The sequence below is a fragment of the Rattus norvegicus genome, chromosome 3 (genome assembly GCF_036323735.1).
Source record: "Rattus norvegicus strain BN/NHsdMcwi chromosome 3, GRCr8, whole genome shotgun sequence".
Classification (NCBI taxonomy): Eukaryota; Metazoa; Chordata; class Mammalia; order Rodentia; family Muridae; genus Rattus; species Rattus norvegicus.
Window position 1 is genome coordinate 162,579,105 of NC_086021.1, and position 25,232 is coordinate 162,604,336.

Genomic DNA, 25,232 nt, shown 5'->3' on the forward strand with positions numbered 1-25,232 from the left:
TTGATGTAATAAAGAAAGAAAACAAAACATCAGTCTGATGTGGTAGCACTTCCCTGTAATTTTAGCACTTGACAAACTGAGGCTGGAGGATGGATGGGACTTGACTGTCCTGGAGTACGTTGTGAGAGTACAGCCAGAGGTATACAGCAAACCCTGTCTCCAACAACATTTGTCCTATGCTTAGGAGCAATGATGGGAACAAATCTTTTTTTGTGAAACTGTAATGAAAGGAAAGTATTTGAGGGAACACACAGGTGAACCAGTGTGGGGTGGTGTCCCAGAACTCCAGAGGTGCAGTCACAAGGATCAAGACTCAGGATCAGCAAGGACATGATAAGAATGGCCACATGTGACCCTGTCTCAACAAAGGAAATAACAACAACAAAACAACAACAAAACAATAACGACAAGTACAGAGAACGAAGTGTGGTTTATAGAGCAAGTTCCAGGCAAGCAAGTGTTACACTATAAAACCCTGTTTCAAAAACAGAGTGGGTAAAGGCACTCACCATACCTCTGAATTTGATCCCTGAGACCCACATGTTGAAAACAAACAGCTTCCAAAAGTTGTCCTCTGTAGCTGTCCTCAGACACAGCAGAAGAGGGCATCAGACCCCATTACAGATGGATTATGAGCCACCATGTGGTTGGTGGGAATTGAACTCAGGTCTTAACCACTGAGCCATCTCTCCAGCTCCCTAGAAGCTGTCTTTGCATATGTGCTCCCTTAATCCCAGTACTTGGGAGGAAGAGGCAGAGGTAGGAAGATTGCTGAGTTTAGGGCCAGCCAGGAAAACACACACACACACACACACACACACACACACACACACACACACACAAAGCGAGAAAGAGAGAGAGAGAGAGAGAGAGAGAGAGAGAGAGAGAGAGAGAGAGAAAGAGTAATGGTGCACATGCCTGTAATCTCAGTACTAGGAGGTTGAGGTTTGGAGGATCAGACTTCAGAGTCACCACCATTGGCTACATAATCAATTCAAGAGTAGCCTGGCTACATGAGGCACCCCCTTCTTCAAATGTGGCATTAAATTTGTAGTTAGAAAACATGTATGTATGACAGTGAAATGTTGAACCAGAAAGCACAAACCCTGTAGAAGATTTCCTCAGGGGACTGACTCCCTGGAAGGTGTGGCTCTAGGTCTTTACCACAGGATGGGCTAACAGTGATCAGAAATAAATTTAGATGGGGAAATATAAACACCCTAGCAGAGTCTGTCTTTACCTTTGAAGAGCCTGATACCACATTATTCACATCTTTCTGTCTGCCTGTGACAGGGTTTCTCTGTGTAGCTCTGCCTGTCTTGGAACTCTCTATAGACCAAGCTGGCCTCGAACTCAGAGATAGGCCTGCCTCTGCCGTGTTAGGATTAAAAGCATGCACCACCACTCGGCTCGCTCGCTCTTTCTTCCCTTTTATTTATTTTTTATTTTTGGTAGGAGGATTTCACGTGTGCCGCCAGAGTACCTGGTAGTGTGAAGGACTGATTTAAAAATAGAGAACGTGCAATCGCACCTGTCAGCCCAGTTCTGAGAGAGCAGAAGCAGGCTGGTGTATGTATTAAACTCCAGGCCAGCCAAAGGTATACAGTGAGACTCCTCAAAAACAAAGCAGACGAAAAGCTCGAAACACTTTTAATCCCAGGCGTGGGGGAGGGGCAGAGCATTTCCAGGGCTCACTCAGGGTTTGAGGATCGACTCATCCTGGAAGTGCTGAGGACCACTTTTTTTCCGGTCCCCACAGCCTTGCTCAGGAAGGAGAAAGTGCCCGTTACCGTAGCAGGAAATGCATGCCCAGAGGCTTCCCTTCCACAGTACCTCCCACCCCCACTGCAGACTTAATGAGGGACCTGCTCCCTTCATTCACTTTAAAATATCCCTCTCGCTCCTTTTCCTCTGCCCTCCAGTGAAAAGCCTTGTAAAGCAGGGGCCTGCTCAGGCCGGGATTCCTACTGTGAAGCTCCAGGGCCCACATTTCCCCTAGGGGAAAGATCTGAGCTTGCTGCTCTAAAATGCTGCCTTAAAGCTTTTTCTTAAATTAAGCCTTTAAATGTTGTAAATTCTTATCTGATTGAGAGAAATAATATCCCTTGCCACCTTCATCTGGTTTGTCTGCCTGCAGGATTCCTCCAGATTCAAAACATTCCATCCCAGCCTCGCTTTGGGCCTAAGGGCCATTTTACAAAACATTACTCTCACCTTAACCTCCAGCTTAGCACCTCTGTCCTAACAGCACTTCAAAAATGCAAAAGTGAGGGTGACTTAGAGTCTTGCCGGCTCTGTAAAAAGATGTGCAAGTCCTCTATAGACAAAGGAAGGACAAAGAATTATTATACATCAAGAGAATCGAAAGCTAGGCATAGTTAGAGACAAACCAGTTTGCCTCCAACTTAGACTTGAAAGCAATCTTCTACTAAGGACCACCTAGATTCCTTACTGCTTATAATTAAATTAAATCTGTTCTCCAGCTCCTGCCTGTGATCACAGCTGGGAGGCTGAGGCAGGAGGATTGCTACAAGTTTGAGAACAGGCCTGGTTACATACCAAGTTCCAGGCCAGTCTGGCTTTCTGTCTCTGTTTCTGTCAGTCCCACTTCTCTCAGACACAACACACACACACACACACACACACACACACACACACACACACACACACACACACGCACACACACACACACACGCACGCTGTGTGAGCACTCTCACGCAGGCACACAGTGTGAAAGAAACTGAAGAAGAAGGTAAGGTTTGAGGCGTAGTTCCATAGTAGAGGCCCCTCTAACATTCGAGAGTCTTGGGATTTGATTTCCACCTGATACTGAGAAGGGTGGAAGCCAGGAAAGAAAGGGAAACCAACTCATCCTCACTGAGGATGGTGAAGAGAACACTAAAATTTTGAGATTGGTTCTCAGCTTGCATGGAAGCCAGAGTGCTAGGTAGGAATCAGATCCATGTTTTGTTTCTATCATTACATGGGGGAGTGATTGAAAACAGCCCTCCAAGAGACATAGCACAGTTGGGAGAGTAGTCGCCTAGGCTGCATGGAGCCCTGCTCACCCCCATGGTTGCAAAAGCAGGTGAAGGAACACATCCCTGTGGTTTCAGCATTTAGGAGCCACAGGCAGGAGGATCAGAAGTTCCAAGTCATCCTTGGCTGCACAGTGAGTGTGAAGTCAGTTTGAGCTACACGAGAGGCTGTCCTTACAGAAGAAAGAGCCCTTTATGGGTAGTCTCACTTTCTTCATGTTTCTTTTTCAAGACAGAGTCTCACTATGTAGTTCTGGCTGTCCTGGAACTCCCTTCATAGACCAGGCTGGCCTGGAACTCAGAGACCCTCCTGCTTCTACTTCCCACGTGCTGGGATTAAAAGTATGTGCCAGTATGCCTGTCTGTTATCCCTAAAGGGAAGCTCTAATTCTCCAGTTTCTCTATAAGGTTTGTTGGTGAACTTGTTTGTTTAAAAAAAAATCCCTCCAAAACTAGTACTGGCCATGGTGGGACATACCATTAATCCTAGCAGAGTCAAGGGGATATCTGTAAATTCAATGCCAGCGTGGCTTGCAGAGCGAGTTGCAAGAGAGTCAGGACTACAGACTATGCACAGAAACCCTATCTCAATCAATCAATCAATCAATCAATCAATCAATCAATAAGTAAATCTTCCAAACTTTAAATGGCTTTTTGGGCATTTATTTTAAAAGTTCAATTCCTCAAGTGACAGTCCTTCCCTTTCAAGATCTTTTGTATCTTAGCACTCAGGAAGCAGAGGCAGGAAGATGTCTGTGAGTTCCAGGCCAGCCTGGTCTACATAGTGAATTTCAGGCTAGCTAGGACTATGTAAGAGAAACCCAGTCTCAAAATAAAAAAAATTTAAAAAAATAAATTAATTAGAGCTCCTTTTGCCTAAGCTCCCTGGGACATTAAAGCTGTCCACCTGGGAAATTTGCCTTTTAAAGGACCCATTGCCAGCTCCTAGTCTGAGGCGGGGGTGATAATACCCGAACCTTTCGGAAATCTCACCCCTCATTTCAAATTCATGGCAGGAATTACTTTGCGCGAGAAAATGAGGGCCAGGTTCTCCATTGTCTACTCTGTTTTCCGCTTTGGAACAATTATAAAGTGAATGCCTGTTACGACCCCATGGAGAATTGCAAAGTTGGTCTCTGCAGGGTGCGGTGAACCTGGCTGGGGGTTTAACTTGAGAAGTGTTACCTGAGGAAAGTTTTCTTCTTCTTCTTCTTTTTTTTTTTTTTTTTTTTGTTCTTTTTTCGGAGCTGGGGACCGAACCCAGGGCCTTGCGCTTCCTAGGCAAGCGCTCTACCACTGAGCTAAATCCCCAACCCTGGAAAGTTTTCTTCTAAAAATACTTTCCTCTCCTGAGATATGGAGGAGACCATTCAATCATTCAATCAGAAGGGCCTAGCTATTTAATAAGCCCGTACTCTGTAGTGGGAACAAAGGGAGGATTCCTTCTGTGACTTTGTGTCTAAGGTATATTGGTTGTTTGTTTCCTTTTTCTTTTCTTTCTTTTTTTTAACTGGGGATTGAACCCGGGGTCTCTTGCATGCTAAGCAAATGTTTACCATGCAGTGTTTGAAAAGCCACCTAAAGCCACTGCAAAGGAGAAGAAATCTAGGGGCCGAGTGGCTGTTGGCAGGTTTTATGGGCTGTAGCCAGTCAGTGAGGGGAGGGAGGGGAGTGGGCAGGTCTGAAATATGAGCAAATATGAAATAGTCCCTAACTCTTGTCAGGTTCAGGACACCTGACAGGACTGGAAGTGGGTGAGAGGGATGTGTGGGACCTGTCATTCCTTAATTTCCCAAATAGCCGCCGTCTGGAACATTTTTCTAGGACCAGCCTAAGAAGGGTTATCCGCAGACTTTGCATGTGAACTTCAGGAAGCTTGGAGGAGGTAGTCCGGAACAAGCAGTCTGGACCTAGAACTGAGTAGGAAGTAGACTGGGTATGGGGGCAGGTAGCCAAGGGCAACAGTGAGGTCCAAGTCCTTAGAGCCTGCCATGTCATCTGTACCCAGAGAAGGAAAGCCACAAGCTTTCCTAAGTCCCTCACTGACTTCCAGAGCGGATGAGAATGCACTGGGCAGCTGATGTTGCCCGTACCTGTTCCTTCTTGGGGATCAAGACTGTGCTTTTAGGAAGTTTCAGGGATGCTGACTGATTTGTCTGAAGGCAGCACAGTGTATGAGGGGAGATGGTAATGAAGGAGAGATTCAGGAGACAGGTATTTACTGAGTGCCTAATTTGGAGTGGAGGTGTTGCTTGATCTTGGTAAGCAAATAGGGTGGATGACTTAAAGTCACATCAGGGGGCTGGAGTGTTGGCTTAATAAGTGTGAGATCCCCTGGTTCCAGACCCCAGCACCACCACTACCACCACCACCACCACCAAATGCTTAGTCTAGTCAGTACTAGTCAAGAAAATAGTCAGTGGCCCATGGGGGGGTTGTAGGGGTTTTAAATGAAAGGACCAGAGCAAGAGGCACGAGTGTTCCTGTTGAAAATGAAAAGTGAGGAGTGGGAGAGGTGGCCTCTAAGGACACATCAAGCCTGAGCACTTTACAATGGGCTTCTTTCTCTCCCCAGGGCTGGGAGAACCCCTGTAGTCATTCTGGGAAATGGGCCCCATTCTCATTATTATTCCAATTAAAGTTGGGATGGGGGGGGTCTGACGTCTCAGCTTGGTACACAAAGTGGGAGATGGGGGTTGCTTGGGAGGTAGGGGATTGAGCTGGCTGCATTGTTCCAGCTCTCCCACCAAGCCAGCTGTGAACTGTGGCTCTCAGACAAAACTCCCCGTAGCTCAGCCTCAGTTGCCTCAACTGTAAAACGAGACTCTTCATGTTTGAGGCAGTGTGAGTGAAGACCTTGAGGAGAAAATGGGCTAGCCTTGAGAGCCAGGTCCCCAGGAAGAGTGAGTGTGAAGAGACAGGAGAATGTTCTGTGCAAAGGAAAAACATTTCCACTCAAGTTCTCATTAATTTTGTTGTTAATTTATGCGTGAACGTGAGTCTGTCTGTCTGTGTCCTCATGCAGGACATCCTCCTGCCACAATGTGTGCAGAGATTAGAGGAAAGTTTTCTAGAGTCACTCTTTCCACCACAGGATCATCGGGAATTGAACTCTGCTCACTGGGATTGGTGGCAAACACCTTTACCAGCTAAGTCCACCCTCACTGCATTTTAAAACAAAGTCATCGTCTCTCTCCTATGCTGCCCTCCATCTCCCAGAGCTGAGGATGACCTTGAATCATTTTTAATTAATTTACTTTTACTCATATACATGTATATGAGTTTATGGGCACCACATGTATGTGGGATCTGGAGCTGCAAGCAGTTGTGAGCTTCCCGACATGGGTGTTGGGGAACTGAACTAGGGTCCTCTCTGAAGAGTGAAGGGTGCTTTTAACTGATGAGCCATCTTAACAGCCCAACCTAAAAACAGGCTATCTCAATGTAGCGCCCCATTCCCCAGCCATTCTGGCTGTCCTGGAACTCACTCTGTGGATTGGGCTGTCCTTGAACTTAGCGATCTACTACCTGTTTCGGCTTCCTGAGTGCTGGAATTAAAGGCATGTGCTGAATTCCAGGTCACCCACCTTGAATTTTTGATCCACTTGTCTCTGTCTCTCTCAAGAGTGATGGAGTGACCAGCATGGGCTCTTATGTCCAGTTTAATTGCACCACGAGACTATGGTTATTTATTTATTTATAGTTTATTTTGTGTTGGTGTTTTGTCTGCTTGTATATGTGAGGGTGTTAGACCTTGGAGTTACAGACAGTTGTGAGCTGCCATGCGAGTACTGGGATTTGAACCTGGGTCCTCTGAAACTAGTCATCTCTCCAGCCCCCATACACTATGGTTTTATATAACAACACCTTAGTGATTTTTTTTCAATGAGCTAGGTACTGTGTGAGATGCCTTCTGTGTGTTTAATTACATAATTCTTCAACAAACTTTGAAGTAGCTAAAGTTATCATCTCTGTTTTAAAGATGATTGAGGCATAGCATCTAGGCTTGGGTACTCATTAAAATACTTACCCCACAGTGAGGACCAGTATACATTAGGCACTCTGTCAAAAACTTCACAGTCAGGAGGCTGGGGATATTGCTCAGTGGTAGAGTGCTAGAGTGCTAAGTTCTGAGTTAGCTCCCTGTACTGCTAAATAAATAAATCAATAATAAATTAAGCCAGGTATGGTGGTGCACATCTTTAATCCCACCACTGGTAGGTGGGGGCAGAGGGAGGTGGATTTCTGAGTTTGAGGACAGCGTGGTCTACAGAGTGAGTTCCAGACAGCCAGGGTTACACAAAGAAATCTGTCTTGAAAAACATAGATAGATAGGTAGATAGATAGATAGATAGATAGATAGATAGATAGATAGATAGACAGACAGATACCCACAGCTGCTCTAAGATAGCAGGGCTGAACACAAATATTGACTGATGGAAATCTACCAGTGTTCATCAGTACAAGGTATATAGCTTTCATTTTAACAGTCTGAGGTACCCCAGGCTGGCCTTGAACCTTGATCCTCTTACACTACTCAAGACCTAGAATCACAGGCCCAGGGTGAGTGTACCCAGCTACAGAGGAGAGGGTGGTTTGTTTGTTTGTCTGTTTTTCTCTCATCCTTTTGGGGCAGGGTCTTGTGATAACTGTGACTGGTGGCTGGCCTGGCTTGGAACTCATGGAGATCCTGCTGTTTTTAATCTTCCACGTGTTGGCATGACAGGTAGCCTCCACCACACTTTGATTTTTGTTTCTGTTGCTTGAGTCAAGACCCTGCTGGCTTTGACCCAACTAATCCTCCTGCCTCCATCCATCTTTGCTGGGAATATCAGGTATGTGACACCTAGCTTTAATGTACTTAAAACAAAACACCCAAGCCCACATTTATATATTAATTTTGTGTGTGTGTGTGTGTGTGTGTGTGTGTGTGTGTGTGTGTGCGTGTGTGTCCCAGCGCAGGTGTGGGGATAAAGGCTGGAGCTTGTCCCCACCTCCCGTGTCATTATGTGGGTCTCAATGCTCACACTCAGGTCCTCAGACTTGGTGGCAAATGCCTTTCCCTGACCAGCATAGTTCTGGTTAGGTGGGTTTTAAGATATATTTTTATTTTATATGCGTGAGTGTTTTGCCTGTATGTATGTTGTGTGCTGCATGTGTGGTTGGTCAGATGAAGGTGTTGGATTCCCTGAAACCGGAGTTACAAATGCTTGTGGATGCTGGGAGTCTAACCTGGATCCTCTGGAAGAACGTTCAATGCTTGTAACTGCTGAGCCGTCTCTCTAGTCCTTATTTGTTCTCCTTGGAGTCAGGGTTCCTACTAGAACAGAATGGCCTTGCCCTGTGGGAGAACTTGAATTTCTAATCTTGCCTACTTCCACCTCCCAAGTGCTGGAATTATATACAACCAGGCCTAGTTTTAATGTATGTTTTATGATAAAAACTTTACTTGAGAGAATCCTTTATGAATAAGACAAGTTTTGTTGGTTTGATTTTTGAAATAGGGTCTATGTATCCTGGCTTGAATTCCCCAATGTAGACCAGGCTGGTCTTGAACTCAGAGATTCACTTGCCTCGGCCTCCCAAGTGCTGGGATTAAAATTGTGTATCGAACCTGGTTCTTGAATGCCAGGATTTAACCTAAGTGGGCTGTTAAGTTGGCTCAATGGGTAAAGGCATTTGTTGACAAGCCTGAAGCATCGAGTTCAATCCCCAGAACTGACATGGGGTGGGGGGGGGGGAGGAAGGGAGGAGTCTTGAAAAATTGTTCTCTGACCTCCACATAAATAAGTAAAAAAACAATTTTTTAAAAAGTCATACAAATACAAGGAAAATACAAAAATTTAAAAGCAGATCACCCACTTGTTCATATTTTGCCTCATTTGATTTTTAAATCCGCCACCTGCATGTATGTGCGTGCATTGATTTTCCTGTATGAGAGAATAAACAGGTGCCAGTATACTCCTTTCCTAGATACTTCCTGTTTGTTAAGAACAAGGACATCCTTTTGTATATGTGTTTTCTTCCTTCTTTGTTGAAGGAGAGGGGGAGGCATCTGAGTCTATAGTCCAGGCTTATCCTGAACTGTCTTTGTAGGCCAGCCCGGCGGCTCAGACTCCTAGCAACCCTGCCACCTCTGCCTCCCAAGAGCTAGACCGGAAAGCTTGTGCCACCAACCCCAGCTTGTTTTTTGTCTCCTGGATGTAAAACAAAGGGCTTAAGTCACAGATGTGTGTGGTGTGGCACTAGCGATGGAGCCCCTGGGCCTTGCCCAAGGTGGGCAAGCCTTCATCCACAGAGCTACAAATCCAACCCTGATTCCCATCATGGCTGAAGTGACTATGATCGGTCATTACAGTAAACACTGCTGGCAAACCTCTACGTACAGGTGGTTCAGCCAACATCACGTTATATAAATGCCTCCCTCTTCCACTGGACTTTTGCTTTACTCGCCCAAAATTCAGGCTTGTGCTCTTTGCTCTGCCTTTTACAGGGCAGTCTTGTGGCTCAAGTGAGTCAAACTGGAGATTATTTTCCTTCTTTTAACAAGGTCTCATTGCACAACCCTGGCTGAGCTGACTTGCAATAGAGACCAGGCTGACCAGTGATCCATCCTGTGTCTGCCTCTGAAGTGCTGGGATTAAAGGTATTCACCACCACACCTCCCTAGCGGTAGTTTTCTTTCTTTCTTTTTTAAAATAAGCTCATTCTTTTGTATGTGTGGGTGTTTTGCTTCTTATGGAAGCCAGAAGAGGATATCTGGTCTCTTGGCTACAGACAGTTGTGAGCTGCCAAGGGGGTGCTGGAAATTGACCCCTGTTCCTCTGGAAGACCAGCCAGTGCTCTTAACCACTGAGTCATCTGTCCAGTTCTGTCTATAGTTTTCTTACTCCCATTTTCCTGAACTTTTTTTTTTCTGGGTGCGGGAAACGGGGATTTAGACAGGGTCTCACATAGCCACAGCCCAGTCTGGTCTGGAGCTTGCTGTGTAGCTGAGATTGAACTTAAATTCCTTCACCTCCAAGTGCTGGGATTCCAGGTAGGACCCACCCTGCCTTGATTCTCTTGATAGTTATTGTCCTTCTCAAGTGATAGACCAAGACCACCTGCTCATCCAGACTCTTTTAAGGCATCCTCTTTCTGTGTCAACTTCCGGACACCTTTTAGAGCCCTGAAAGTCAAGATGTCCCTGCTGTCCCTCCTCTCCAGGGGGCCATGTACAGGCTGGGCTGGGCTTTCTTTCCTTTTGTCTTTTGGAAAGTCTACTCTTTTTTAAGTGGAAAAGGGCCCAGAAAGTGTTGAAGCTTTTAGTTCCCAAAGCAAAACAGTCACCATTTGCTCATTTATTCACTAACCAGGAAGAGGTGCAGGAGGAAAGCCGTGTTTAACACTCGTTAGAGCCCCAGAGACAGGGAACCTGAGGGGATTCATTCGACTAACTTGAGTTAGTTCCTTTCGGCTGCTAGCCCCCTAGAGAGAGAGAGAGAAAGAGAGAGAGAGAGAGAGAGAGAGAGAGAGAGAGAGCTAGACTGAAGCTGGAAGCCACCTCTGCCCACAAGGGGATGCAGACAAGACTTCAACACAATCTCAGAAGGGTTTCAGTGTTATAGGAACACGACGAGCTAGAAGGATTCGAAGACTATTCTGTGTAGTAACAAGAAAGCTTCTTCCTGTGACAGATCTGGGGAAACAAAGTCTGAGAGGAGAAACGAGTCCGAAGCTTTTCTCAGAAGGACAATGAATGCCTGGTGTGTAGGAGGAACAGCAAAGCGGGGAAAAGAGGTTGGAGTGAAGTCAGGGAGACAACAAAATAAACCATTTGTGAAAGCTGAGCCTGCATGTGGTTGGCCTGGTGGTTAGCAATCATTCCATTTGTTTATTCTTTTAACATATATTTATTTAGTATCTACTTTGGTGTTCGCCATCTAATGTATGGAGACAGACAAGCAAGCAAGCAAGAAACAAACATAAACGCCAGGTGCCTATCATAAATATTTGTGTTTCGCCAGTGGTTCAGCGTGGGCCTTATGGCGGAGGCAGCCCTAAGCTGCAGAGTAGGGCTCCTCCTCAGCTGGGACCGGGAACCCAGGTAGTTGGGGGAACATGTATGCTTTTTCTTCCTCCAAGGCCTTCTTTCCCCTCAAGATGGCTGACAAAGGCCAAGCTGGGTGAAAGCAGGAAGCAGTACGGGGTTCCAAGCGGGTGACCTGCAGGGCCATCACAGCGCCCTGGCCAGCCTTGCAGCAGAGGGGTGGTCGAAAAGCTGATGCGGTGTGACTCCAGCAGGAGCTCTTCCCTCTCTGGGCCGCTCATCCAGACCTGCGAGTGTGTGCTTGCATGTGCGTGTGTGCATCTGATCTAGGTTGGGGGACAAGGGAGGGTGTCTCAGGTGGAGAAGTCTGGGCACTATCTTTGGGCTCCGGTCATCCGGGAGGGTGACCCGCCAGGCATAGGGGGCCCAGGGGCGGCTCCCGAGGAGGCGGGGCGAGGAAGCTCGGGAGGGATTTCAAATCTCCCTCGCCCGTCCCCTTTGCTCCGCTGGCCGGTGAGTGGCTGCGGCGGGGGCGCCCCCCGGGCGGGGGCGGGGCGAGGGCCGGGCCGGGGCTACAAGGGCAGCGGCGCCGCCCCCTCCCCACCCACTCCCGTGCGCGCCCGGCCCAAGGCGTCTTCGTCGCCGCCCCTCGCCTCGCAGCCGAAGCCCGCGTGGACGCTCTCGCCTGAGCGCCCCGGACTAAGCCGGGTGGCCCACTGGCGCGCGGGCGAGCGCACGGGCGCTCCCGGCCGGCAGCGCGGGGGTTAAGCGGCCCAAGTAAACGTAGCGCGGCGATCGGCGCCGGAGATTCGCGAGCCCGGCACCCCGCGCCGCCCGCCGGCCACGACCCGCGGCGCGACCGCAGCGCCGCGCCACAGCCAGCCTCGCGACAGGTGAGGGCCACGCGCCCCTCGGGGACTGGGACCTGATGGCTGGGGCTGTGTGCGTGCTGGGGCGACAGGTTCCCTGGAGGCTCCTGGATCTTTGCGGGGGTCAGGGAGAACGGGGCGCGTGGCGCTTAGCGGGACGGGGACAGAGGAAGCGAAGTCCCCGCTGTACTCCGCCACTCTGAAGAGTTGAAGGCAGGAGAAGCAGCTTTTCTGGAGTGTAGAGTTGAGAGTACTTCGGAGCGGAGTGGGGCCCGAGCAGAGGCTGTCCCCAGGACCCAGTGTCCTTACCTAGCCCGGTTCGTACCCAGAGCCTCCTCGGGGAGGAATGGCTGGGATGTAGAGGGAGAAGTTGTCTCGTCCCTGTGGCAGTGGATCCGTTCTGACATGGAACCTCGGACTTCCAGGTTAGGATGGTGCTCTGGGTACCGGCATGTGGGGATGCGAGATGGGCGTTGTCCCCGGGGTCCTCCGGAGCCCAGCCACTTGGAGCTCTGGCGCAGCCGGCTGCTGGGAGGGGCTGGCCGAGCACACCTGGCCGGGGAGGAGCCAGTTGGGGGCGGTTCCTCACCGTGCCTGTTGCCCTAGGGGCTCACTTTCCATTCTTAACCTTCTTCCGGGGTGTGGTGGCCCCACTACCCAGTCCCTACAGTGAGTCCTTAATTACCAGATAACCTTCTGCCTCCACTTCCTAGCGGTCTATCGTCTGTACTTCAGGGATTGCTTAGGGATACCTGTGGAGTCCGTCCAGGCTAGAGGGTACAACCAAAGCGGAGACATGCTACGTTCCCAAGGTTGGACTGCGGCGCAGAGGGGAAGCATTTCTTGCACCAGTCCTGTACTCTCCATGCCTCTGCCTCCAGCCTGCCACCCCCTGCATCCCGGAGGCTTGGAATCCCTGTTTTCCTGCTTTGCACTCTGAGGCATATGAATTAAAATGAATTAAGGGCTCAGTAGAGTGCTTCCGGACTTGTGGATTTTGTGGATTGGTGGCACTCATCCACCTTCCTCTGTCCACCAGGCCTGCTGAGGCTTGTGAACCAGGCCTTGAAAACCTCAGGTATACACCTTTCCAGATTCGGGAGTCTCCCCTCCCCCACCCATAGTGCCCTGGGACCAAATCCAGGGACTTGCTTATTTCGGGTAAGCCACCTATCACTGGGTTACACCTCCCAGCTTCAAGGTAAACGTAGTAGGGTTGGTAGTCCAGCAAGCACGGTCTTTACTGTGTGGTTGGCCTCATTACCTATCAGCACATGGTTAGAAGCAGGCTGCCCTTCTCAGGCGAGCGCTATCTTGGATTTGTGCTCAAATCCTCTCATTGCAAAAGCCATTACAGGTCTATCCCTGTGCCTCAGTTGCTACCTGTTGCAATAGAAACAGTTCACAAAGGCTAGGGATGAAGGCAGCTTGTGGGCTCTTCAACCCTACGTCTTCAAGGTGGTGGCCTTCAAGTGGTACAGCACCTGGAGTAGGCCTCAGTTCACGAATGCTGAGGTATGTTGTGTCGAGTGGAATGGAAAGTCACCTCTGCCAGCCCCTCCTTTTCCTGCCTTCCTGAGGTAGTGTTTCATTCTCAGCTATGGAAGCCTTTCTAAACCATCATTGTCTGTGACTGGGGAGTTGGCAGGAAGGGCCTGTCTTTGTTTCCTTTTAAAAAAATGATATTTTATTCCGTATGTGTACACGCACGGGGCACCATTGTGAAGGTCAGGAAAACATGTGGCAGGCAGTACACTCTACCATGCGGGTCTGGAGATCAAACTAAGGACATCAGCCTGGGCTGCAAGTGTCTTTACCTGCAGGGCTTTCTCCATCACCAGCCCCTTTGTTTCCTGTTGGAAAAGGGCTGTGTTGTTTATGGTTTGGGGCCACTTCTTTTTTTTCTCCTTCCCGTTCCAAGTTTAAGGATTGCTAAAGGTGTAATTGACAAGCTAAGCCGAGTCCTTTACCTTTCCTGTTGGGGTGGCAAGAGCTGAGACAAAGGGGCTGGGGCCAGCCACATCCTTCTTAAAGCCATAGGCCAAACCCTTACCCCTACAAAGGCTGGGGGAGGGGAGAAGAGGATCTGGGAGCTGCAGGGGGCTGAGGGAGGAGGAAGGGAGGTGGGGCTGAGGAGGCTGCTTCCCTGCCTGCCCTTCCTCCAGCCATGTGGTGCCTCTGACCCAGAGACGCCTGTCACCCTTCATTGTTGCAGCCAAAGCACCCGATTGCAGTGGACATATTTGGACAAGTACTCCAACCAGGGGGATGTCCCTTGGCATTCTTTTGTCCCAGACCATGTTCCATGCCAACGACACCTAGTTCTGGAGATAACTTAGCTTGCTAAATCTGAAGTTTCCTGGGTCCTATACTGGTACAGGGTGCTCTCAGACCTGGTGGGTTTTTTCCCCCCTCTAGAAATAGGGCCTTCTATGTCGCATACGGTGTTTCAAACACAACATAATTCCTTTGCCCCCAAGTAGTGGCATGCATCACCAGGCCTGGCCTCAGCGGTATTCTGTTGGGTGGTCTGGCCTGCCTGTTTCTAACCTCTCCCCACTTATCTCCCTCAGGCCATGTCTGAGTGCTTCTCGTGTCCTTTGCAAAGTGTGACCGTGTATGTGTGTGTGTTCGCCAGCATGTGCACATCTCTCAGGGACCTTTTCATAGGTGATGGGGCGGAGGCTTTGGGATATCTAGTCACATTGATTGTTGTGACTAGCCTTTATTTTTTTATTTTTTTGGAGCTGAGAACCGAGTGCAGGGCCTTGCGCTTGTTAGGCAAGCGCTCTACCACTGAGCTAAATCCCTAACCCCATGACTAGCCTTTAATAGGGGACATTTACGCTTTAACCTTTTCTACCAGCTCAAGACGGATCGCTCTGCAGAAGGATAGGTGCCCAGTGCTGCTATTCAGATGGGTCAGTCTCTGGCTGACACAGGCACATTGGCTGCTGTGTTTAGTTAGTTTTCTGAGGCTCCTTTCTAGCTGGGGAGCTGGTATGATGCACCCTTAACCCACCAGTGGCTACAAGGGTCACATGGGGTCCAGAATTTTTTTAAGTTAGTGAACTGATTCGCTAATCAGTTCAGGAATGAGGAAGCTCATTCGCAGTTAGTCGAGGAAAGCCCTAAGTCAAAACCCAGTGTCTGCAGGGTAATAGGATGCTGAGGCAGCAGCAACAGGGCCAGGGTTGACGTTCTGGGTATGAGGTCATGTCCTGAGCCTCCCTTGGTCTATAAAATCAACAAGGGAGACTTTTTTGGGACCACCTAACATTGTTTTAAAAGGTCTATTTATTTTACATTTACACCGTCGCTGTCCTCAGACACACCAGAAGAGGGCGCCAGATCCCATTACAGATGGTCGTGAGCTGTGGTGTGGTTGGTGAGAATTGAACTCGGGACCTCTGGAGGAGCAGTCAGCGCTCTTAACCACTGAGCCATCTCTCCAGCCCCGGGAGGTTCAGTTTTAAGGAGCTTATTACTGAGTAATTGCTGGAGATGGGAAAGTTCAGTTAATAGAAAAGGACCGTGGGGAGGCAAATGTTGAGGATGTGGTTCAGTAGTGGAACACTTCCTCAGCCAGCATGAGGCCCTGGGTTCAATCCATTGTAAGGTACCCACACAAAACAATACATTTTAGCTCTTGCCTCTTGAGAGTTTCTGCATATACCTGTCTAGACTGACATTTGCTATGACATAGGACATGTAGCGCAGCCTGGCCTTAAACTTGGGCCATCATTCTGCTTCAGTGCTTTGTGTTTGGATTATGGGCGTGAACCACGTGGTCTCGCTTGCTGTTGCTATTGGATTAAATCCAGCGAGGCTTTGTTCATGCCTTACAGGTACACACAACCTCTGAACTACACATAGCCTCCCTGGCGTGTTCTCAGTGAGTCTTGCTGTAGATAGGTCTGAGCGCTGGGTTTCAAGTGTGTGTCTCTGTTCAGCTCAACATTTAATGCTTACGTTTTTGAGTGTGTCTTGTTTCCAACGGACCTTACTGGTAACCAGCAGCATTGGAGCTCCATCGCGGGGTAAGGGTGCCTGAGGCCTGCACGAGGGCCCGGTTGGGTTTGATCGTTACTTGGCACTGCACCCTCAAAGGAAAATAAAAAGCAGGTGTGTTGGGACAGCAAACTTGCTTTGCGTTTCCTCGGTTTCTGTTACTGAATCTGCTTGCGTTTTCTGACCAGTGAGCTCTTCTCGTGTGCTGCTTGAGATGTGTGGGAGTTAAGAGTTCCCTCCGGAGCTTGTGTTTTTGCCTCCCCTGGACTTGTGCTGTCTAATCCCCTGTGTTCCTGCCCAAAGCTCGGCCTGCGTGCATGCCAACAACAGAACAGTTTGAGGAAGGACACCTACCTGGAAGAGGGAAGAGTAGTTAATTTTCTGGAGTCCCATTTCCATGATATGCAGCCACATATGTTTCCAGTTGTATGCCTGCTTGGGCCAGTGCTGGGGCTATGAGACCCAACTTGGGGTGACATTACCAACAGCCGTCACTGCTTCCTGGCATTCAGCCGCCATGAATGGATTGTATTGATTTTTGTTTTCAGCTGCAACAGTGGGCATCACGTAGTGAAGCCCTTGATGAGCCCAGGGACCTGGCGAGATGGTTGCTCAGGCTAGCCGCGTGAGAAGGTCGGTGTTGAGGGTAGGGCCTTTTCACCAACCCCGGGGTTTATGAAAACCCTGAAGAAATGTATGTAGGAAGTCATTCTTGCCCCGGGTAAAGGCGGACCCACAACAGTGTAGTGCCTGAACTTTTCCTACTCTGCCTCTGTTCCCTGATTATTGCAATTATACCTTCCTTAATATTTTTATTTTTTGTCTGAGTATACGGTAGCTGTCTTCAGACATACCAGAAGAGGGCACCGGATCCCATTAGATGGTTGTGAGTCACCATGTGGTTGTGGGAATTGAACTCAGGACCTGAAAGAAGTTAGTTCTCTCCAGCCCCATGTGCAGGTTTTTCTAAGTTAACATGGCCCCTTCTAGCTGGAGCTGTCCTCACGTGCCCTTCAGTAGTGCTCCTTAATGGCTGTGTAGAAATCTCTCCTTTCCCCACCCTAATACACAAACAGCCATTTGTTTGCAGATTTTGCTATGACATTACAATGACTGGACCAATATATATATATGCTTTTTAAAAATTTGATGAGGTTTTGAAGAGATGGGTCAACAGTTAAGAGCACTGGCTGTGGGGTTGGGGATTTAGCTCAGTGGTAGAGCGCTTGCTAGGCCCTGGGTTTGGTCCCCAGCTCAGGGAAAAAAAAAAAAAGAGCACTGGCTGTTCTATGAAGGAACCAAGTGGCAGATTCCCAGCATCCACATGGCTGCATACAACTCTATAATTCCAGTTCCAGGGGATCTGATGGCCTCCTTTGGCCTCTGCAGGTAGTAGTAGGCGCCATACACACACAGATACAGACACAGGGTATACATGTAGACAAAACACTTCATTCAGAAAATAAAAGTAAGATTTTATTAAAGATAATTGAAATGGGGTCTTGCTCAATAGACCTGGTAGGCTGGTGCTTGTTTTGTGGGCTAGGGTGGCCACCAACCCTGGATAGTCCTCTTGGCTTCAGGCTTCAGAGTGAGGGCATTACAGGGATTGTCCAGCATGCCCAACTGATTGTACTGGTCTCTCAAAAAAAACTTGGGCAAGTAGATTCCCAACTGCTTCCCTATGGAGAAGAGAGAGAGACTTGGCATTTTCTTTGCTTTGTGTGCAGGTGCCTGATAGATGCATACATCTGTACAGGAGCCTGTGCCCCAGGTATGTTTAGGGGTCAGAGGGTGTCCTGCCTTAATCTTCTCAGACAGGGTCTCATTGGTCAGAGACTCACTCCCCGGGGCCACAGGCCCCTTTCTTGGCTACCTTTGATTTTTCTGAGTCAGTCTACATGCTTGTCTGACAAGTGTTCTTACCATCTCTCCTTTAAGGTGTTTGTAGGTGAGTCCAGGTGGAGCTGGAGTACAGGTGGTTGTGAGCACCTGGAGTACAGGTGGTTGTGAGCACCTGGAGTACAGGTGGTTGTGAGCACCTGGAGTACAGGTGGTTGTGAGCAGCTGGTGTGGTACTGAGAACTGAGCTTGAATCCTTTGCAAGAAACATGGACCTAAGCACTGAGCCATTTCTAGCCAATCCCTAGTTTTTAAAATTTTATGTCTTTAGTGTTTTGCTGTATGTATATAAATATGTGTGCCACATGTATAGTGTATGTACTGCACATGTGAGCCTCCAGATGGGTACTGGGATATAATAAACCCAAATCTTCTGCAACAAGTAGCCACTGCTCTTAGGTAACCACGCTGTCTTTCCAACTCCACGCTTGCTTTCTTTCTTTCTTTCTTTCTTTCTTTCTTTCTTTCTTTCTTTCTTTCTTTCTTTCCTTCCTTCCTTCCTTCCTTCCTTCCTTCCTTCCTTCTTTCTTTCTTTCTTTCTTTATTTCTTTATTTCTTTATTTCTTGATTCTTTTTTTCGGAGCTGGGGACCGAATCCAGGGCCTTGCGCTTCCTAGGTAAGCGCTCTACCACTGAGCTAAATCCCCAGCCCCTTATTTATTTATTTAAAAAAAGTTGTTAGCTTTTATTTATTTTTTTGTTCTGTGAGACAGGGTTTCTTTGTTCCTGGCTATCCTGGAACTCACTTTGTAGGCTAGGCTGTCCTCGAACTCAGATCCCCTTCCTCGGTTTCCCAAGTACTGGGAGTAGAGAATGGGTAACACACTGCCCGGCTGCCAGCTTCTCATTGTATAGCCCTGGGTGGTTTTGAACTTGTCATGCTTCTGGTTCCCAGATGCTCTCTGAGGTACTGAGCAGTTCTGAGTCACAGAGAATGAGGTGTTTTTCTTATTTTGGGGGACAGGATCTGATTGTACTGCCTAGGTTTTCTTGGACCCCCAGTCCTCTTGTCCCAAGTGCTGGGATTTGTCATTTACCACCATGCCTGGCTTCAGAGAAGTCTGGTATCAAAAGTAGGGCTCAGGTAAGGCTTGTAGCAGGATGAGAAAGTCACGTTCTGGGCTAGATTTTTTTTTTTTGAATCTGTTCAAAGTACATGTCCATCAATGGCCACTTCTTGTTCAAATTACATGCCCTTCAATGGCCACTTCTATCACAGGTGGTGACATGCTAGTGTGCAAGGTGAATCCTGATGTGATTTTGGTAGTATGACTGTTTTGGGTAGCATGATGGTACACATGGTTAATCCTAACACTCAAGAGACAGGCAGATCTGACTGAGCTCAAGGCCAGCCTGGTACCAGGCTCAAAAAACTAAATAAACCCCAGCCAAAACTGTGCTGAATGCATGCAAACCCATGGACCTATGCCATGACAGTGACAGTCAGGACAACTCGAGGTACGTTCTCCTTCTTGTGTTCTTGGTGATTGGACACACATTGTCAAGCTTGGCGGCTTCTTCACGTGACGAGCCATCTCTGACCTTCTGCGTTTAATTGTTAATGTAATTCTGCATTGTTTTGTTTTTCAATGTTTCTCTGTGTAGACCTGACTGCCCTGGAACTTGTTCTGTAGACCAGGCTGGCCTCAGACTCCGAGATCCGCCTGCCCCTGCCTCCTTCCTAAGTGCTGGGATGAAAGGCGTGCACCGCCCCCACCTGGCTTGCGTTATTTTTTAGTCAAGATTTCATTTTATTTTGTGGATGTTTTGCCTGCACCTGTCCATACCGCATCCACCTAGTATCCTCAGAGGCCAGAAGAAGGTGTCCTTGAAGAGCAGTGAGGACTAATTTAAGCCTTCTTTAGCCCTACACTTAATTTTAACTTACTCTGTCCCGGGCCTTGTAAGAGCTCCTGTAGTGCCCTAAGTGTCCGACTCTTGGAATGTTGTGAACCTGACAGGACTCTGCTTCCTCTGAGCCATAGTGTGTCCTGTAAAAGGTAGGGTGTGTATTCACTGAGGCACGAGGGAAATGCCCCCAGCACATCTGATCACAGCTGCTCTTACGGAACAGGGAGGGGAGGACACCCAGGGAGACTGGATTCTCAGTGCCCCACACCGGAACTTCTAGAAGGGAGCAGGTGAGAACCTTTCAACCTCTTTGTTTGTCCTGAGGCTGGAGGTGAGGCACAGATTCATTTTTCTCCCCTTTCATGTCCTTAACACCCTCCTTCCTGCTAGGGGGTTTACAGGATGCTGCGGAATAGCTCTTTGGCTGGCCAGCCTGGAAGAGACGGATGGTGACATCCGCTCTAAGCTTCATTTTTGGGGTTGGAAGGAGTTCCTGGGCCCCCTCTTGAGTCTAACAGGGGGTGTCATTTACCCCTCATCTGCCACATTGCATTTGATCTCCTCTGACCTGCTTCCTGCACAGCTGCCCAGTCTCTGGGAAAGGGTCAGATAGTACTTTGCTCCTGAGGTTACGCAGCCCCTCTTGGAAGGTAAAGACAACAGTAGATCATACTTCGTGCCATGGAGTGCCCCTGAGTCCTGGAGTGGCATCTAAGGGTTTGTCTGCTTGCTTGTCTCTGGGAACATCATCAGTAAGGCCTGTGCCCTCTGGACTGCCGCGGCTTTAGAATTGGCTGGGTCATTAACTCCTGCATGGTTTCCTGGGGGGATGCATGTTTGGGCTGCTCAGGCTACTGAAAGCAGAGACCAGAGAACAATACCCTTGTTCAATTTGACACAGTGTGTCAGCTGCACTGGGCAATCCCTCGCAAAGGTAAGACCTGGGAAGGGATAGCCAGTTCCTACTGGAGAATGTGAGAGGGGCCATATTACTCAGGAAGTGCTAGGGCTGAAGCAGAAGCCAACATCTTGTGTGAAGCCAAAGTGGGGTACCCTGGAGGAGGTTTGTAATCTGCCCTCACACACCAGTCCCTGGTGGTGAACTGGGTTTTGGTGTCACCGTGCTCTATGAATGCTAGGCTGGCTCTCTTTGCCTAAGTTATACCCAGGCTGACACATTCCCTTTCCTCACCTACACCCCCCCCCCCGCCCACATCCCCCTTTTTGTTAAGACAAGGTCTAACTTAGAGCCCTAGATGGCCTGGAACTTACTATGTAGACCAGGCATGTGCATACTCTGATCTTGCCTGGTATTTGAGGAGGCTAGGAGGAGTCCGATTCCATGGGACTGGACTTGTGTGAGCCAGAAGCCACTTTGTGTGGGGGTTGTGAGCCTCAAGCCAGGTCCTCTGCCAGGAAACTGCTCTTGAAAGTCGAGGCATCAATACAGCCCCAGTGTACAAGGGGGCAGTTCCCCTGTGAAGTCCACCCTGGGCACCCAGATAGTGCACCATAATGGTAGGGTTCATGTCCACACCCTGGCTGTGGGTCCAGGTGGGTTTGTGACATGCTGAGGTGCTTTTGGGAAAGTATGCTGCCCACCTTTCAGACACTGGCTCACCAGGCACTGCTAATGCCCTGGGGGAAGGTCCAGGGTGGTTAATCATTGTCAGCTCTGGGCAGCCGGTCTGCTTGGCCCTGTGTAGAAAGAGGGTACACAGCTGTCTGGCTTCTGGTTGACCCAGATAGGGCCTAGTTGAGGGACCTAAGTCCAAGGCTGTGTGAGAAAACCCACCACTGACTGTGGATGACAGTTCATGCATGTCCTCTTTCTTCAAAGTGAGCCTTGAGGGAGTGAACCCTCAAGTAAGCACACTGGGGTTCAGCCTCCCATTTGTGCTAGGTGATGCTGGTTTTGTCCGAGAGGAATGCTCTTCTGAGCACAGCCCAGCAGGTGGCGCTGGTTTTGTCTGAGGGGAATGCTCTTCTGAACACAGCCCAGCAGCTCTCCTGAATGTCTGCCTTCCTGGCCACGCAGTCAACTTCTTCTACCAAGTCCTGGTGCTTGGCTGATGAGACTTGATCAGACACTTCCCCTGTCTGTGGGGAGCAGAAGAGGGTCCCTGTGTTGGGAAAAAGTCTGGAGAAAAGGACTGGCGAGATGACTCAGTGGTTAAGAGCACCGACTGCTCTTCCAGAGGTCCTGAGTTCAAATCCCAGCAGCCACATGGTGGCTCACAACCATCTGTAATGGGATTTGATGCCCTCTTCTGGTGTGTCTGAAGACAGCTACAGTGTACTCACATACGTGAAATAAATAAGTAGTTCTTAAAAAAAGGTCTAGGCTTGGGACTGTGGACCATGTTGACTTAGACGTCCCATTTGCTGTCTGTGATTCTCTGATGCACAGATTAGCCAGAGACTTTGATGAAGTTTAAAACCCTAGTGGGGCAGGTTAGTTAGCTTTAGCTGGAGACTGCAGCTAAGGCCTGTGCATCTAGTGCAAGGCGCTGGCTCTGGTCTACGGATGGCCACACTCTGTTTGCCAAGTGCTCGTGCTTGGGCAAGTATAAAGGATGCAGTCTAAGCCCTGTGAATAAACCTCAAATACTCCTGAGGGTGCCCAGAGCCGGTTCTTACTGAGCTACACAGCGCCCCCTGGTAGATGCTAAGCCTGTCTCGCACTTTTGGAGCAACACCAGATGCTGCTTCTAGAAAGTTCACTGGGTCGATAGCTGGTGAGTGCTTTAAACAGGAGCAAAGTGTATGTGGTGAGTGACGGCCGTCGGCTGTATGGTGAGAGGGAACGAGATGCCTGGTGTGATCTGATACCTCCGGTATGTGAACCTTTCACTCCAGCACTGAGGAGGAAGAAGTGGGCAGATTCTGAATCTGAGGCCAGATGGTCTCTACAGTTTCAGGGCAGCCAGGGCTACAGAGTGTTTGCCCTGTGGAAAAACAGAGAAAAACAAATAAGCAAACAAACAAACCAAAGAGGAACAGATTGTCTTTGGTGTTTGTTGAGACAGGTATTCTCTGTGTAGCCCTGGCTGCCCTGGAACTCAACTCTATAGACCAGGCTAGCCTCTTATCTGCCTGCCTCTGCCTTCTGAATGCTAGGATTAAAGGCATGTGCCACCACACCCAGCTATGTGTGAGATGTGTGTGTGTGTGTGTGTGTGTGTGTGTGTGAGAGAGAGAGAGAGAGAGTGTATGTGTGTGTTTGAGTGTGTGCGTACATTTGCATGTACAACTTAGTAAGTAGTTTTCACACCTGAGGTTTGTGGTTAACATACTTCAGTGCCAAGAGGGTGGATACACAGCAGGTGAAGGAACATGCCTCACACAGACAGGCCTCATGAGCCACCATTTGGGTGCTGCGAGTTGATCCCAGTATTCTGGAGAAAAAGAGCTGCAAGCCAATGTTTAACCATTGAGCCCTCTCTCCACTTGATATTTATTTACTTCTTGTGTAGCCCTGGATATTCTGAAACTTGCTATGGAGACAAGGCTGGCCTCAAATTCATAGAGAGCTGCCTCCCTCTCCCTTCTCAGTCCCGAGATTAAAGGTGTTTGTTACCATCCCTGAGTCTTGTATTATAGTTTTCATCTAGGTTTACTGCCTGGCTTAGGCCATCTTTAACTCTTGAAGCTTCCCAAGTTCCTGAATTATAGATTTGACCAGCTATAAATAGCTTTAATTTTCTCATGCTGGTAAAAATTCCCTAAGGGTTTGGCTATGCAAATCTTCTGCTAACCTAGTGATATTCCCACTCTTGGTGTGCTTTTTTTTTTTTCTTTTTAAAATTTAAAGTTGTATCTACTTGTGTGTGTACACATGAGCTTACATTTGATGCAGGAGCTTTTCCATGTGGGTTTGGGTTAGGTCTTCAATCTTCATGGCAAAACCCTCCTAGCTGAGCATCTAACTTGCCCTGATTTTTCTATTTTATCATTTCAATCTTTATAGAGGCATGGTCACTTTTACCATTCATGTCTCCTGTCCCCAACCCCAGTGCTGGAAGACTCTGGTTCCTGAATTCTAGGCAAACACTTCTGAGGTCCTCTCCATACCCTTTGCCATTCAAGGCAGCATTTCTGGTCCTCGCTGCTCTCACTCTGTCCTCAGGGTCCCTGGTGGTTCTGTAGGGCCACCTTGCATTTCATGTGGAAATCTCAGTTTCTTTTCTGCACACCACTTCTCTGTTCCAGAGTTCTGGAATATTCCAGAGTTCAGTTCTATTCTGTATCCACAGTTGTCTGTTAGGCATAGTTTCTGGTTTAGTTTTTTTTATGAGATAGGATCTTACAGTGTAGCCCTGTGTGGCCTGGAGATCCATGGGCCTCTGTCTCCTGAGTGTTGGGATTAAAAGCATTTGTTACTTGGCCAAAGACCGGTTCTGACATGTACCTCTGTCTAATTGTCCACAAACTTGTAGAGAGTGAATCAGGTCACAAGCCTATCAGCCCATCAGTGAAGCCCTGGCAAGCTGTCTTAGCTGTCTTACCAGAGGGACAGCTGTACAAGGCCAGGCCTTGGGAGTGGGATGAGGGTGTCAGGCAGGTCAGCTCACTCCTAGTAATCACAGCCCTTTGCCACTGCTTCTCCTTCATCTTGCTTTCCCTTCAGAACATGGGATTCAGCACCCTCTGAGTGGCAGGCCAAGTGACCAATGAGGCCTAGAGGATGGGCTGGGGTGGGGCTTATGCTGCCACCACCTCTTATGCAGGGGGGAGAAGCTTGTCTGAGAGAAGGGACAGAGGGAAGGAGACCTGGAGACAGAGCGAACAAAGGGGTCATGGGAAAAAGAGAGCCCTGGCTTCTTGAGGCTCTGAAGAGGCTGAGCAGGGAGAAGGGAGAAGGACAGATGGGAACTTGGGCTGGCTCAAGCAGGCCCACGTAGGCATGCCCTAAATGGCATTGCTTGAAGATCTGGCTAATTGTAGAGCAGCCCTAGTCTCAGACCCCAGCCTTAGCTCCATCCTCCAGTCCTGTCCTGGAAGCAGGCTTCAGTGGCATTGATCCCATGTAACCAAATGGAACCAAGTCCTAAGCCTCCAAGCTTGTTGAGCAGACAGGCTCTGTTTGGGGGGAGTCTTGGGCTCATGGACGTGATGACAGCCTGAGACTGGGTCATGGGGTCTCTAGGGCAGTGGATAGAGAACCTGTGGTGTGAACCTCACCATGTGCCCCAGCTACCTCTGACTTATCCTGATCTTTCCCCACAGGAAACCATGAAGGGAGACAGCAGACATCTTAATGAAGAAGAGGGTGCTAGTGGGTATGAGGACTGTATCATTGTTAATGGGAACTGTAGTGACCAGTCCTCGGACACGAAGGATGCTCCCTCACCCCCAGTCTTGGAGGCAATCTGCACAGAGCCAGTCTGTACACCAGAGACCAGAGGTGGGTGTCACAGCTCAGGCAGGCAGGCAGGCTCCATGACAGGTCTCAGAGATGGCCCCATTGCTTCTCTTGTGCGGGTGTGGGCTTCATAGCGATCAGGAGATGCTGCCGACTGGCCTCTT

General features: G+C 48.8%; 1 protein-coding gene across 1 annotated transcript in view; it reads left to right on the top strand.

The window, feature by feature from the left end:
• The first annotated feature begins 11,672 nt into the window (after positions 1–11,672).
• Dnmt3b (DNA methyltransferase 3 beta) overlaps positions 11,673–25,232 on the top strand; it is a 38,537-nt gene continuing 24,977 nt past the window's right edge. Inside the window, exons 1-2 of the mRNA NM_001396349.1 lie at positions 11,673–11,963; positions 24,933–25,110. Coding sequence (NP_001383278.1) covers positions 24,939–25,110 — 172 coding nt within the window. The 5' untranslated portion in view covers positions 11,673–11,963; positions 24,933–24,938. The remainder of the gene's footprint in view (positions 11,964–24,932; positions 25,111–25,232) is intronic.